The sequence below is a fragment of the Bufo bufo genome, chromosome 3, assembly GCF_905171765.1.
Source record: "Bufo bufo chromosome 3, aBufBuf1.1, whole genome shotgun sequence".
NCBI lineage: Eukaryota > Metazoa > Chordata > Amphibia > Anura > Bufonidae > Bufo > Bufo bufo.
In genome coordinates this window covers 118,890,533-118,907,495 of record NC_053391.1, presented here as the reverse complement: position 1 = coordinate 118,907,495, position 16,963 = coordinate 118,890,533, and the positions used below count along the sequence as shown (strand labels likewise).

The 16,963-nt window shown below is 43.2% G+C and overlaps 1 protein-coding gene across 2 annotated transcripts in view; it reads left to right on the top strand.

Moving 5' to 3' along the window:
- The window catches only part of SGSM2 (small G protein signaling modulator 2), a 385,744-nt gene extending 372,628 nt beyond the window's left edge, over positions 1-13,116 (top strand). For both annotated transcript variants that reach the window (XM_040423501.1, XM_040423503.1), the window contains 3 exons: positions 8,605-8,701; positions 9,652-9,819; positions 11,955-13,116. In XM_040423501.1, coding sequence (XP_040279435.1) covers positions 8,605-8,701; positions 9,652-9,819; positions 11,955-12,043 — 354 coding nt within the window. In that variant the 3' untranslated portion in view covers positions 12,044-13,116. The remainder of the gene's footprint in view (positions 1-8,604; positions 8,702-9,651; positions 9,820-11,954) is intronic.
- Positions 13,117-16,963: the final 3,847 nt, after the last annotated feature.

Sequence of the window (16,963 nt, the reverse complement as noted above, 5' to 3'; positions counted from 1 at the left end):
CCTGGCAGGGCTTCCAGCTGGCCTTTTTTTTTTTTTAAACAAGATAGTGCTTTGCCACACACAGGCAAGGGTTGCCCAAAATGTCTCCTAGGGATTGCAATAATGCCTTGGCTTGTTCGGGGCTAGATTTATCACCAGTCAAGCATTTATGGGACCAGCTTGGACACCAGCTTCGGCATCTTACGAGTGTGCAGGATCTACAGGCCAGCTGCAACATCTGTGGGCAAATGTGCCATAGGATGCCATGCGGAATCTGTATGCCTCCATGCTCAACCGTATCTCATCTTGTATCTAGGTTAGAGGTGCCCAACAGAGAACTAGAACCGCCTTTCAATTTTACAGTTTTTCCCAATATATCACCATTACATTCTCACATGGAAAGTTTCATTTGATTCCAACAACTCCTTCTTGGTGCGGTATTTTTTGTCAATGAGTGTCTTTCAGTTCCCTGTCCCAGTACACACGGACAGCCCGACTCCACTGTTGGCACTGTGTAACAGCGCTCAGCGCCATCATACTCAGCTTGTAAATTAATTTGCTTCTAGCACAGAGATTGAGTGATTACGTTTTTTTTTTTGTAATCTTTTAACAGGAGGAAAAACATGGCATGAACAGAGCCCATTACAACTCCTATATAGGAGCCAGATACAGATCAACCCACTAGTAGTAGCAGCAGGCAGCCAAGAGTTTTACAAAAATGCTTTGAAAAAACAAACAAAAAAAACTTGCACCATTATTCAGAATGCAGAAAAATATAATCTAATACCATTATCCTAAAAGAACAACTCGGTTATTAGGCCTAATCATCTCTGAAAATATTATGAAGTTTTCCATAGCTCTAATAGTATTCATGATTACGGTTTTATTATTAAGGCTTTATGAACATAATCTGAGAAAACTTAATTTGTTTTCATGGTAACACTAATTTTAATCAGAGCTGCTGGAATCATTAGTGTGCACTGTTCTCATACACTATGCAAAATCTGAAAGGTAAATTGCAATGACAATAAATCCCATGTCCCATATCAGGTTTGCTCAGGTGAGCCATAGTAATGAAACATAATGCAGTTATTTGCACAATTTGTGTTTCCAAGAATCATTTTTTTTGTGTGTAAACAAACATTACTTCCCTTCCCCCTCCGAAGGCCATTTTAATACTTTGGGAATACTATAAAGTTATCGCATGCAAATACTCAAGTTGAGATTCTTCTCCATGGACCTGATATTACAAATCTAAATTTTACCCAACAGAGCTCTAAAGCCTACTTTCAGTTCCTTTTTATAGTTTCCCCAATAAACTTATCCTTTTGCTCTAAAATTTGAATCATTTACATATACACAACTGAGTCCTATTATTTTGACCACCAGCTAATATCCAGAGTAATCACTATGTACAGCACGGACAGCAGCTAGATAGGCTAGGAGTGACTTAGTAAGGTCCTGGTAGGTTGTCACAGGTATCTGGGGCCAAGATGACTGCAGTGCATCCCACAGCTGCTGGATGCTGGATGGGGCATGGGGAAGGATCCATAGAGCGAACATGACGATCGAGGTGGTCCCACAGATACTTAATGGGTTCAAGTCTGGGGAATTAGGGGGCCAGGGTAGTACATGGAAGTCTTAGTCATGCTCTTGGACATTTCTAGCCGTGTGACATGTTGCATTGTCTTGCTGGAAGTTCCCATCCTCCCAAGGGGAGACAATCTGCATGCATAGGTGTATGTGCTGTGCAAGGATGTATTCATATACAAATTGGTTGATTGTGCCTTCCACGTAGATGAGTGGGCCCAGAGAATGCCACAAAAACATTCTCTAGACCATAACGCTGCCACCACCAGCTTGTGTTCTTCCACCAGTGGTTGCAGGGTATTTGATATTTACTACCTGACACGCCAATGTCCATCCATTCAACAAGGCAGAAAACATGAGTCATCGGAGAAGCCAACCCTTTGCCAATCAGTGGAGATCCAATTCCGATAATGCCGTGAAAATTGAAGCCTTTTCTGCAGATGCAGAGGTGCAGTGATCATCCATCTGCTTTGGAGCCCCATACGCAGTAGGGTTCTCTGAAGTATTGTCTTAGACACACGTCTGGTAGCCTCCTGGTTCATTTTGGTGGTGAGTTGTCCTCACTATAACGTGTCGGTCTACCCTTGTGCACTTTTGTAGCCGACATTCACCTGTCACATCAATGGTACGTGGTGCTCCGCAGTTTCCACGTTATTTATTTACAATGGTGCCATTTGTCCACTCAATACACATTCACCACATCAGCATACAAACAGTTCACAAACTGTACAGTTTTAGAAATCCTGCCACCTTTGGCCTGAAAGCCAATAATCATCCATTTTAGCAACTCAACAATAAATCGCCTCTTTTACCCATAACAGCCATGAAGGATATATGTGCAGACAGCCTGACGCACACCTTATATACCCACCAAGGCAGATCACCACATATGACTTCCTTCATCAGCTATGTGCTCCAGACATCAAAAGTAGGCAGTGGTCCTAATAATGTGACTCCACTGTATATTATCACAGCTCTAAGTTGTACTTGCATAAAACCCCATTAAGTATTGTGTGGTGTTTTAAGCATTTTTTATGCATTTGTGTTGCAAAAATGAGAGCTTCAGATGTTAGGGTAGATTCACATTTGCGGCAGATAAATCCAGTAGTCTGTTTTGGCAGAGGAGTAGACTACCCAAGTTACCATATTCTGCATAGCCAGACACTGCCAGATTTCTCCAACAGAAAGTCAGCATTTATTCCGGAAACCTGCCAGATCTCCGTCAGATCCCATTATAGTGAAAAGAGATTCGTTAATTTCTAACGATAATTTGTTTTCCCTTAGTCCTAACAGCAGCACAGATGGGGTTAACTACCTCCCGTGGACTGGTAGGACCGGCAAAATTTTAATGAGCCCAAGAACCAATAATAAAGATTTACACCCCTACAAAAGGAGGGGACACCCCCCAGCCCACTGTGTTTATAGCAAGAAAGTTTACTAGGGTGGGATATTTGTGGGCTGCTGTTAGGACTAAGGGAAAACAAATTATCGTTATAAATTAACGATTCCCTTACGTCCTACCAGCAGCACAGATGGGGAGATAGCAAGAAGAAACCCCTAGGGAGGGCCTTCATGCCTCGCAGAGCTAAGAATAGCCTCCCAAAGGCCGAGAACTCCGCTACCCTGGCGTCTAGTCTGTAGTGAGAGATGAAAGTGGATTCAGAGCTCCAGGAGGCAGCTTTACAGATCATGTCCAGAGGAAGGAGACTTCTTTCTGCAAAAGAAGTAGAGATGGCCCTTGTGATGGCCTCCTTGATACAGCGACTAATCGAAACCTTGGACGCCTTGCGGCCTTTAGACTTACCGGCAAACAGGAGAAAGAGGTTCTTATCTTTCCTGAATTCCCTGGATCTATCCACGTAGATCTGGAGGCATCTCGAGATATCCAAAGGATGTTTGACAGGATCACTGGAGGAGGTAGATGGAGAAAATAAGACTGCCAAAGAAATAACCTGGTTAATATTCTGGAATGATGGCACCTTAGGCCTGAAATATGGAAGAAATCTCAGGAGAACCCGGTCTTAAAGAAAGATGGTATAGGGTTCTAAGGCCGAGAAAGCTTGAAGCTCCGAGACTCTCTTGGCTGAGGTTACCGCCAGTAAGAAGACCAACTTCAAAGTCACAAACTTCAAGTCTACCTCCTCCAAAGGCTCAAAGGGGGGAGATGCTAGTCCCCTGAGCACGACTGATAAGTCCCACTGAGGAATGGGCTTCAGTACTGTAGACCTCAATCTTTCGGCTCCTTTAAGGAATCGTTTGATGAGTGGGTCCGGAGAATAGGGCCTGTTGAGACAGGCCGAAATGGCAGCAATTTGGACCTTCCAAGCAGATAGAGCAAGGCCTCTGTCAAGGCCGTCTTGCAGGAATTGAAGTAACACAGAGAGGGGCGGATTTGCAAACGCCACCTGGTTCGAAGCACACCATGACGAGAAGATTCTCATGATCCTGGAGTAGGCTTTCTTGGTTGATTCTGCTCTTGAATGAGATAATGTTCTCAGGACCGACTCAGAAAGCCCTTCTATTCTGGGAAGGGACTGATCAACCTCCAGGCTGTCAGGTTGAACCTGTGCAGATCTGGGCAGAGGTGAGTGTCCCACGACACCAGGGTCTGCTGTGGGGGGAGCCTCCAATAATGTCCCCGACTCATCTGAATGAGTTGGGTAAACCAGGATCTCTTGGGCCAAAACGGTATGATGAGCTGGGTAAACCAGGATCTCTTGGGCCAAAACGGTATGATGGCTATCACCGAGGCCTGATCCTGATGGATTTTCATCATACCCTCGGTATCATGGAAAAAGGAGGGAAGATGTAAGCCAGCCTGAACCTCCACTGTATCGACAGAGCATCTATCGCTAGGGGGTTGTGCTCCCTGTAAAAGGAGCAGAACCTCTCCACGTTGGCGTTGAACCTTGTTGCCATGAGATCCACTTCTGGCAAACCCCACCTGAGGACTATCTGCCTGAATATCTCCGGATGTAGGGACCATTCCATCGTCGGCAGACCGCGACTATATTGCAAGAACCCCGAATGTGGGTGGCAGACAGGTGGGAAAGGTTTGACTCTGCCCACCGAAGAATTACCCCGATCTCCGAAAGGAGGGGTAGAGTTCTTGTGCCTCCCTGCTTGTTGATGTAGAGGACTGCAGTCATGTTGTCTGACTGTACTTTCACCGCCAAACCCCTAATTCGGGGGGCGAAGTGAAGGAGGGCTAGCCGGATGGCTCGAATCTCGCGGAGACTGGAAGAAAGTAGCCGCTCCTAAGGAGACCAAGTCCCCTGAACTGGGGAATTGTCTAGGTGAGCGCCCCAGCCTACTTGGGACATGTCTGTTGTCAATAAAACGGGTTCTGTAGTTCCGTGATCCGTGTCCGTTTTTTCTTCCGTGGGTCTTCCTTGATTTTTGGAGGATCCACGGACATGAAGGAAAGTAAAAAAAAGTCGTTTTGGTGTCCGCCTGGCCGTGCGGAGCCAAACGGATCCGTCCTGACTTACAATGCAAGTCAATGGGGACGGATCCGTTTGACATTGACACAATATGGTGCAATTGCAAACGGATCCGTCCCCCATTGACTTTCAATGTAAAGTCAGGAGTCCCTATTATACCATCGGATCAGAGTTTTCTCCAATCCGATGGTATATTTTAACTTGAAGCGTCCCCATCACCATGGGAACGCCTCTATGTTAAAATATACCATCGGATTTGAGTTATATCGTGAAAACTCGAGTCCGACAGTATATTTTTACACAGAGGCATTCCCATAGTGATGGGGACGCTTCAAGTTAGAATATACTACGAACTGTGTACATGACTGCCCCCTGCTGCCTGGCAGCACCCGATCTCTTACAGGGGGCTGTGATCAGCACAATTAACCCCTCAGGTGCCGCACCTGAGGGGTTAATTGTGCGTATTATAGCCCCCTGTAAGAGATCAGGTGCTGCCAGGCAGAAGGGGGAGACCCCCCTCCCTCCCCAGTTTTAAATTTATTGGTGGCCAGTGCAGCCCCCCCTCCCTTCCCTGTATTAAATTCATTGGTGGCCAGTGCGGCCCCCCCTCCCTCCCCTGTATTTAATTCATTGGTGGCCAGTGCGGCCTCCCCTCTCCCCCCCCCTCCTAATTAAAATCCCCCTCCCCCATCATTGTTGGCAGCGGAGAGTTCCGATCGGAGTCCCAGTTTAATCGCTGGGACTCCGATCGGTTACCATGGCAACCATGGTTACTTAGCAATTTTAGAAGCATTATACTTATCTGCGATGTCTGTGACCGGCCGGGTGCTCCTCCTACTGGTAAGTGACAGGTCTGTGCTATAAGCAATGCGCCGCACAGACCTTTCACTTACCAGTAGGAAGAGCGCCCGGCCGGTCACAGACAGCGAAGGTAAGTATAATGCTTCTAAAATTGCTAAGTAACCATGGCAGCCAGGACTGCAGTAGCGTCCTGGTTGCCATGGTTATCGATCGGAGTCCCAGCGATTAAACTGGGACTCCGATTGGAACTCTCCGCTGCCACCAATGATGGGGGGGGATTTTAATTAGGAGGGGGGGGAGAGGGGAGGCCGCACTGGCCACCAATGAATTAAATACTGGGGAGGGGGGGAGGGGGGCTGCACTGGCCACCAATGAATTAAATACAGGCGAGGGAGGGGGGGGGGCTGCACTGGCCACCAATGAATTAAATACTGGGGAGGGAGGGAGTGGGGGCCACACTGGCCACCAATGAAATAAATACTGGGGAGGGAGGGAGGGGGGGCCACACTGGCCACCAATGAATGTAATACAGGGGAGGGAGGGGGGGGGGCCGCACTGGCCACCAATGAATTTAAAACTGCGGAGGGAGGGGGGGGCCGCACTGGCCACCAATGAATTTAAAACTGCGGAGGGAGGGGGGTCTGCCCCCTTCTGCCTGGCAGCACCTGATCTCTTACAGGGGGCTATGATACGCACAATTAACCCCTTAGGTGCAGCACCTGAGGGGTTAATTGTGCGGATCACAGCCCCCTGTAAGAGATCGGGTGCTGCCAGGCAGCAGGGGGCAGTCATGTACACAATTCTTAGTATATTCTAACTTGAAGCGTCCCCATCACTATGGGAATGCCTCTGTGTTAGAATATACTGTCGGATCTGAGTTTTCACGAAGTGAAAACTCAGATCTGTAAAAGCTTTTATGCAGACGGATCTGCGGAGTAGCCACGGACACGGATCATGGACGCGGATGACAATCTTGTGTGCATCCGTGTTTTTTCACGGACCCATTGACTTGAATGGGTCCGTGAACCGTTGTCCGTCAAAAAAATAGGACAGGTCATATTTTTTTGATGGACAGGAAACACGGATCACGGACGCGGATGAACAACGGTGCACTTTCCGAGTTTTCAACGGACCCATTGAAAGTCAATAGGTCCGCAGAAAATCACGGAAAACGGAACAACGGACACGGATGTACACAACGGTTGTGTGCATGAGGCCTAAGGCTTATAGTTATGTGAAAAAGTAAGGGAATCCTCATATAAGGCTACTTGCACACAAATGTTTAAGTAAAGGCCTATTTAACACCTATTAAAGTCTATGGGGCTATTCACATGGCTGTTTTTTTAACAGCCAGTGAATATCGGCCTTCAAAAAATAGAACATGTCCTTAATTTGGGCATTTTCACGGCCAGATGAACCCCATTGAGAGCAATGGGACAGTTTTTAACTACTGCTTATACAGGAGTGCACCCACCATCCAATTGCACGTGACTGCCACTCCTCTCTTGATTGTGAAGGACCTGGCGAAGGACCTGCAATAAACAGGATGACCTCATCACACACAGGGAGTGCGTGGTGACGTAATCACGCTTAGCACAGGTCCTTCACAATTAAGAGAGGAGTGACTGCCCTTGTGCTTGCAAAAGGATGAGGTGAATGATTTTTACTTTTTCTGCTAAAAAAAAACATTACAGCTGAGGACCACTATTATAGGCCACTATAGGGGAAGGTTATTACTGCTGGGCACTACTATGAGGGACATTATTACTGCTAGATGCCACTATGGGGGACATTATTACAGCTGGGTACCACTATGGGGGACATTATGGGCCTCTATGGGGGGCATTATTACTGCCAGGGCCACTATAGGGAACATTATTACAGCTGGGGGAAATTATGGGCCACTTCAGGGGACATTATTACTGCTGGGGCCACTATTTGGGACATTATATATACTGCAGGGGTCGAGATTTTATTCAAAGCCAAGGAAATTAAAAATGGACAGACGGCCAGAAAATAGATGCACAAATGATTAAAAAATGGTAGTGTGTACGTTTTTAATGGCCTTTTTTTTCATTTTCTTTTTTTGCATGTAGTCTAAAGTTGAACAAATGTGGACATATAAATATTCAATCTATATTTAAACAGTAAATAAAGATCGAACCCATTGACTTTGCTCTAATTTATTTAACAAATAATTTTTGTGGGAAAAGTGCCGGCAGCTACTGGCTCAAAAAATTGGGTATTGCAGAAACAACCTCCAGCTGGGTTTTATATTTATAAGCTTCTATAATTCGACTCTTTCCTGCTCCTCCATGATATTTTTAGCTCTATGATGTTTGAAGGTTTTTTCAGCAAATTTACTCATTTTACCTTTGCCCTGTAGTCTGCATCTTTTCTGGAAAGATTCATACTAACCTTCTCCACGCTGCTCCAGGCCAACACACTGGCTCCTGTTCCTTCATCTTCAGGTCCCCGGCTTTTTTTTAACTTCCAGCTGGGTATGGACATGGTGACGCACACCACTGTAGCCAATGACTGCCTCCAAGCGACACATCACTGATGAAGCCAGTTGTTGGCTGCAGCGGCACAGGCAACCATGTAGAGACAGAGCAGAAGGAGGTAGTGCAGATGACAAAGCAACTGCTCTACGTCTGAAGGCAAAAAAAACACATTAGTTTGTTATCTTTTATAGAATGGTAATGTCATATATGCTTACTGAGAATATCATGTAGATAATATCATGTAGACAAGAAGTTAATTTGTTGATTTATTTTTTTATTTTTTTCAGATTTTGGACTCCGAGCTCTTTGAACTCATGCATCAGAATGGGGACTACACACATTTCTACTTCTGTTATCGTTGGTTTCTTCTTGATTTCAAAAGAGGTATCCGTAATCTCATTAGTCACTGCCGAACACTCTCTATCAATTTTTTTTTCTGTCGTTACATTCTTTCTAGGGCAGCATTGAGACTCAGTGGTTAGCATTGTTGCCTTGTGGCACTGAGGTCCTGGGTTTGAATCCACCCAAGGCCAACATCTGGATGGAGTTTGCATGTTCTCCCTATGTTTGCTCATACAGATAGGTTCATTCAGAATTAAGATTATGAGCCCCAGTGGTGATGATGAGTGGTAACAAATTCTGTACATTGCTGCAGAATATGTAATATGCTATGTAAATATTTAACAATATAAGGGGGAATTTCCTGTATTATTTGTCTATGTTGTATGCCATTTATGTGCAAAAGTGTATGACTTTTTGAAAAGTGGGTGGGAAAGGGGACATAATTAGCTATGTTAATTGGGTGTACGTCAGATTTATGAGCTGCGACTTTTTAAAAAGGTAAAAAAAAAAGGCACAATATTATTCCTGGACAAAAGTGTTATTAGTAATAATGTGATAAATTTATCAATCAAACAAAGTTTGATACATTTAGAACAGATTAGATCAATGCAGACTCAAGAAAAAGAACCTTTATAATTTCCCAAATAGATTTTTGACATGATAAGCCCTTTTTAATGGCACTGGAAGCTTTCTTGGTAGTTCTCCAGGCTTGCTTATAAAGTAAGGTCATGAGCAGGAGACCCCACGCTATGAGATCCAAATGCCACATGTGGGTAGGGGCTTTCTAGTCGAGACAACTGTGGTTTTATTTGGAAGCAGGTAGAACATGACCCCATTAGCCACAACTGGAGACATCACCATATGTTTCCTAATGTTGGCTGTTTTCTTAGTAAATCAAAATTTTACTGCTGTTTCCAGTGATTTAATGTCTCCTAAATATTTTTTTGTAAAATGTAAGTTCTGTGATTTATCTTATGTGTTCTTTTTGGCAGAATTGTTGTATGAAGATGTATTCGCTGTTTGGGAAGTTATATGGGCAGCCAGACTCATTTCCTCAGAGCATTTTGTATTGTTCATTGCTCTTGCTCTTGTGCAAGTTTACAGAGAGATTGTACGGGACAACAACATGGATTTTACAGATATCATCAAGTTTTTTAATGGTAAGCACTGTATGTTAATGGTCTTGAACAAATTAAAAGCCATTGTAGTTCATCAATATTAGATTACCGTATTTTGCCCTATAAGACGCACCGGCCCATAACACACCTAGGTTTTAGAGGAGGAAAACAGGAAAACAAAATGTCATCAGACCTCAACTAAGTCCTCCAATGTTAATCAGACCTTAGATCAGACCTCCAATGTTAATAAGACCCCCAAACAGACCTCAGCTCAGACCCCCAATGATAATTATACCCACAATCAGACCTCAGATCAGACCCTCAATGTTAATAATAATAAGTCCCTATTCAGGCCACATATCAGACCATCTATGTTAATAAGACCCCCAATCAGACCACCAATGTTAATCAGACCTTAGATCAGACAAAAAAAAAATACATCAACTCACCTCTCCTGTTCATGATGCTACTTCCGCTCATGAGATCCCACGCTTTTCCTGCTGCACTGTGCTGTGACACGATGTCACACAGTATGCAGTCACAGAGCGCTCCAAAGTCCTCATGCTGTGCGCACATCACAGCACAGTGTGCGGAGCTCAGCAGGAGAAGACCAGGGAGTGGTGAGTAGAGCCAGCACAAGGAGCACTGCTTTCACCGCTCCCTGATCCTACTGTACTAATGAGCACTTCCATAATGGAAGCGCTTATTAGTATTCACCCTATAAGACACACTGATGTTTTCCCCACACTTTGGGGGGGAAAGTGCATCTTATAAGGCAAAAATACGTTACATTAGTATTATATTAATAGTACACTTTAACATTTTGTGGTGCTGTAAATACAGTATGTATCTGCTAGAGAAGTTCTCCCACCCTACTCCCCATATCCACCGGATTTGCCCTTAATGCCTGATAGATGCAGGTTCCACCTCCGGAACCATCACCTGTTGGGAGAGCAGGGATCCTGGGACCCATGTTTAATGCAGTCACTATAGAGTCCAATAGAAACATTGCCACTTTTGCGGCTTCTGTGGGGGGCATCTGATCACTTCTTGTTCATCTCTTTCTATAACTCCAATGTAGTTCAATATATAATTGGGCAAATCTGGAGAACGTGGACCACATGAGATCCTACTCTCCTGTCATAAATGCTTAAACGGAACCTGTCACTGGGATTTTGTGTATAGAGCTGAGGACGTGGGTTGCTAAAACCCCACTAGCACATCCACAATATCCAGTCCCCATAGCTCTGTGTGCTTTTATTGTGTAAAAAAAAAACGATTTGATACATATGCAAATTAACATAAAAGAGTCATATCTTACTTGTGTGACCAGAGAAGAGTCATATTTTCAAGCTGTGACTCATCTCAGGTTAATTTGCATATGTATTAAATCGGTTTTTATACACAATAAAAGCACACAGAGCTATGGGGACTGGGTATTATTGCGGATGTGCTAGCGGCCATCTAGCAACCCATGTCCTCAGCTCTATACACAAAATCCTGGTGACAGGTTCCCTTTAAGATGGAAATACTCCTTTGCGTTACATTAAACTACATATGAAAATGTTGTGGAAGCCAAAATGTATAACAATGAGTTTGGTATTTTTGCACTAGCATCTTTGCAGTGCTGGAGTCCGCTCATTGGAAACTGTGCACTAAGGAGTCCTCATATTCATGAGTTCCCGGCTTTCTTCACCCCCGCCACTGATTAACAGGTCTTTTCTTATATTAATCAGTGGCAGGAAGAGCTGGGAATTCATGAATTTGAGGACTCCTTGGCAAGCTATTAGGAGTTGGACTTGTGTCAATACAAACTTGTGCTGGAGCTGCTCAATACTGCTTTTAATAAAATGACTAGGTCAGGTCAAGTAAGTGATCCAGCATTTTGTTGTGGCTATTTGTCACCAGTTTATGCTGCCTCAAATAAAACCGATCACACATTCCCTTTGAGCATGTATAATTGTATTAAAAATATTTGTCAATTGCTCAATAAAAATCCTAAGATGAGAGTAACCAAGTGGCAGATTGGCTAAAAAAATTCTGATACTTTTTGACAGCATTGTACCTGCATTGATTTAAAAAAAAATTCATTCATTGGTGAATGAACCAATAATGGTAATTTACAGAGGACAAGTGTAAGCAGCTCTAAAGTAAAATTTTGCTTCTTGCTTTGGCAGAAATGGCCGAACACCATGATGCGCAGCTCATTCTGAGGATAGCCCGGGAACTAGTTCACAAGGTTCAAACGCTGATTGAAAACAAATGAGAAACTTAGATATTTATTTGAAGACCATCAAAAGCAGGATTATCATCTACAGGTGCTTAAATGGCCTTCAACTGTGTCCAGCAGCAGCAGAACCCATCTTCTCTTAACCTGTATATCACTGTCAATCTTTTCAGGATGTCTTAAATTTCTTACAGCAGAAAAAAAACTCTTATCGGTTCAAATAAAGCGATGATCAGTAAATAGTCACATATCTAACCAGGCCCCTATTTATGTGAAAACTAGAAAAAGATACCAGACTTTGAGCACCCTTGGTTTCCATGCTGCTGTAATAGTGGGAGTATATCCTTGTCTTCTGAGACTGAAATCTTACTCTTTGTTTGCCAAGGAATTTTTGAAATCTTCACCTTTCAGTTGAACTTCCTCGGAGGACAGACGCCAGCCATATGAAGCCCTTTACAAATTCTGTTAAGTTAGATATGTTCTGTATTTTGTTCCGCATGAAGATGTGTCTTTATAATCCACTGTGATTACCATGAAGGGCTGTTTAGAAAAACACCCAGGCATGTGATGGGCTGTGTAGTCTACAACTAACAGATTCTCTACATACCGATCGCCAGACCAAGAAAATCTCAGTGGTACATTAGCTCTGAGTACAGCTCCCCTCATCCTTTGTCTACAGGATGGCCCAATTTGAAGTCAAGGACATGAGAAAAATATGGGATTGATGCCTTTGCCATGTGTCAAAGGTTTGGTTAGAAGTGACCAAGGGATATGCTTTCACAAGAGCTTTTGGTTATTTTCATAAAATCTGAACGAGTTAATGAACTTTTTTTGTAACAGTAAGAACTGAATGACCTATATATATATATATAGAGAGAGAGAGAGAAAGAGAGAGAGAAAGAGAGAGTCACAAGTTGTATTCGTTCTCAGGTGGTGTACACATGGAAGATGCTAGATGACCAGCAACACCTCCACGTAAAGCAGCTCGCATTAACAATAACAAATTAGCCAATTTATTTTTGACATTATCAGGCTGCACCTTATGGATGTCAGCAGATTTGTACCTATGACACTGGCTGACCTGTTACATGTGCACTTGGCAGCTGAAGGCATCTGTGTTGGTCCCACGTTCATATGTTCCCACATTGCTGAGAAAAATGATGTTTTAATATATGCAAATGATCCTCTAGGAGCAATGGGGGCGTTGCCGTTACACCTAAAGGCACCAAAAATGATAAAAAGCAGAGTGGACGCAGCATGCATGTGGAACCTGCGCTCCCTGAATTTTATGGTGGCCGTTATGGCACATAACAGGTAGCATTTAGTGTTAGGTTCCCGTCTTACAGAGATCGCCTTGACGTGTGGCAGACGGGCCCAAATTATTATACTTTATTTGGTTTGCAGAGTGCTGTTGCATTGTATTTTTTTGTTTGTTTTTCTAGCAATGGCAGCATGCACCTGCGCATTGGGATGTGCTGACTGACCCCCTTTTTTCTTTGCCGTTACACCTAAAGGCTCTGCTTTTTCTGCGACTGCTGCCACCTCTGCACTTTGATTGACAAGACCAGGAATGATGACATTTACAATGCCTGGCCCTGTCTATCAAAGTGCAGAGAGAGCAGAGCCTCTAGGTGTAATGGCAACACCTCCATTGCTCCTAGAGCCTAATTTACATATATTAAAACATTATTTTTCTCAGCAATGCGGGCACATATGAACATGGGACTAACACAGATACCTTCAGCTGCCAAGTGCACATGTAACAGGTCAGTCAGTGTCATAGGTACAAATCTGCTGACAGATGCCCTTTAATTAGAGGGTAACCTTTGTGTAACCTATGGCTTAACTGGAGTACCCGGACGTTTTATTGTAGCTACTTCTGTATTATGTTATTAAAGAGACTGCAGTATTATTGAGTGGGGAAACCATGGTGCATGGTGGATGCATGTATGTTCTGTGTAAGTGTACGGATTCTTCTGTATTTTGCTACCCGTTCATTATTATCTCATGATAACTTTGCTTTTACCAGTGCGCATATTGAGGAGGTTACAGCTATATCAAAATCTTCCACAATTGGAAAAATAAGCCACAATAGAAAATCAAGCTGATTATTTTCCTCTCCCATGCATATAAATGATATACTGTAATTGCAGTCCCAATGTGTAGTGATTTATTTGACCATTCAGTCCAGGCCAAAGTGAATTTTTGCAGGTTTTAGCATCCTTTAAGTTTCTCCTCTGGATGTAGTTTCTGTATGTACGTGACTAGATATGATGGTTATAGGTGCTGCATTTTATGCAAGCCTCCGAGAGGAAAGTGATATTTACCAGCTCATGGTGAATGCTGCAGCATTTGCCTCCATATTCATTCATAGAAAATGTCATTGCAATAGGCTGGTAGCAGGGGCGTAACTATAGGGAAGCAGGGGAAGCGGCTGCTTTGGGGCCCTGACCCAGAAGGGGCCCATCCAGGAGAAGGAGGACTACAACATTTTGTCAGGGCCCCCTCAACAGTATTGCACAATGAAATTATTTGCAGTGGCAGTATAGACAGTGTAGAAAACGGATTGAAAAGATGCCGGTCTAAGAGAGCGATCCTTACTAGCCACAGGAATTAGGGCGGCATGAAAGGAAGGGGTTGTGAAAAAATTACTGGGGGAGGGGGCCCCATTCAAAAATTTGCTGTGGGGCCCAGTCATTTCTAGCTACGCCACTGGCTGGTAGTACAGTTTACATACAACAAGGACACTATTTCTATGTTTATCACCTGTATCTGGATTGTCTTCATGCCTTTTTTGCTATATATACAGTAAGGTAGATCCCTTTTTAGATTGTAGGTTTTTCTGTCTTCCACCTTTAGGGTACAGCCACACGTCAGGTTTCCTAATGCAGTTTTAGAAGCCCAAACCAGGAGTGAATTCAAAACAATGCAAGAAGTTGTATATGTCCTTTATACTTTTTCTACTTTTATGATACCCTCCAGACTTTAGCTTCCAATACTCCATGCAGAAACCTGTGGTCAACCTCTTATACATTCTGGAGAAATAGGTGCGTTGAGCTTGTCCTTTTGTTATAAAAAAAAATAATTGAAAATTGAGTCTAGTTGCACCCTAGCGTTAGAGATCGGGCAGGCCGCCTGGCCCCATTCACCATAACTATAATTGCCGTCACAGCCTGCCAAATCTCTAATGTTAGTGTGCAACTAGCTTAAAGGGGTTGTCTACTTAGGATAAACCCTGCCCATAACTTTTTAGGGTACCTGGACATCACAGAACTGGATTCTTCACTTGAGACCCCCTATTTGTTAGGCTACAATGGAGAATTAATACAGAGAGAAGTGTTATAGGACTCAACAGATCCATGTATTACATGGTTGGCCATGTTTTTCATGGGTGACTTGTATTACTAAATTTCCCCAGTAAATGCACTACAGCCTCCCTCTCTCCTGGGGAGCAGGCTCTCTTGTGATCAGATAATCGTGGAGGACCTGTTCAGGATAAGGTCTTGTCCAAGATGGACAACCCTTTTGTAAAAACAGAAATTTGTCAACAATTTGCTTGACCTGTGAGGCCAGAAGTAGCAACTGTGGATAACTCTCTAATAAGCAGCTTCTTTATCCCTTCCGAGCTGTAAGTTTTGTATAGTTAGGGAAGTATATCATGATTACGCACCCACATTTCCTTTATGTTCATATAGCATATCAATAACCACAAAAATATCACAGCCGCAGTATATTTTTATGAATGACCGTGCTTATCTGTACAGTGTTGTATTTTGAATTTGACAAATTAGTTCACGATAGAAGATAAGATTGGTAAATAGGATTTTGATGATAATTTTCATATAAAAACGCCTTACATGAATGTATATATAGAATGTCCCTTTGTTGTCTTTATATGGTATACTTGGCGAATGACCTTTATTGTAAAGATATCAACATTAACAAGTAGCAAAATTATTTTTATTCTTCTTAAGAAACCTCATAACTATAAACCAAAATGTATTAGAGACTAATACCCCCCCCCCCCCCCCCCCCAACCAGTGCTATTGAGTGCTAGTGACGGTCACCAGGGAGGTCATAGTATTACTTAAACTTTCCACTAGGATCAAAGAGGCACCACTATCAGTTAATGGTCAGGTTTTCCCTTTTAGTGGTTATCTCTGATAAACTTAGTTACTTTAATTTATGTCATAATTAAGGTATAAAAATACTGATTAAAATTGAGTATTATTATGGCAATGGCCTAAAGTTTTTTTTTTTTTTTTGCTTCAACATCCTTTACAATGATAATTTATGAAGGTAGCCCATTCTGGGCTGTGGTCACATGATCATATCCATGCAGCTCTTATCTGCTGGGATGGCATGTCCATGGGAAAGTCAGTTATAGGGGAGTGTCCATGTAACTAGCTGGGGGGAAGGAGCTATAAACTAAATGGGTGTGGTTAGAGTGCTGGAGCTGTGGCAGGGCGAGGAGAAGTGCATCATGGGATGGTTTGGATACAGCAACATGAAGTGCTACATACAGGAGGGAAACAAACCAGAGTCCAAATTGAAAAACAAAAAACATGGGAAAGATGTACATGAGGTGAGCAACTACATGAGCATATCAGTTAAACCCATAGTAATCCCAGAAAACCCATTTGAAGAGGAAATCCTCCCAAATTTACTTAAATATTATAGATATAAGTGGATCAGCTATAACATTGAATCCATATTGTGTAGGCCCCCTTCATACAGATAAAACAGCTCTGACGTCTAAAGGCATGGACTCCACAAAACCGTTGGTGTCCTGTGGCATCTAGTATCTCCATAGATTTTTTTTTCTAGCACGTCCATGCAGAGGTATACTTGGTTTACAACAATGTAAGGTGGTACGTGTTAAAGTAACAACCACATGATTACCAGGATTCAAGGTTTCATGAAGAACATTGTCCAGAGGCTTGCTTTCTTCCCAGAGTG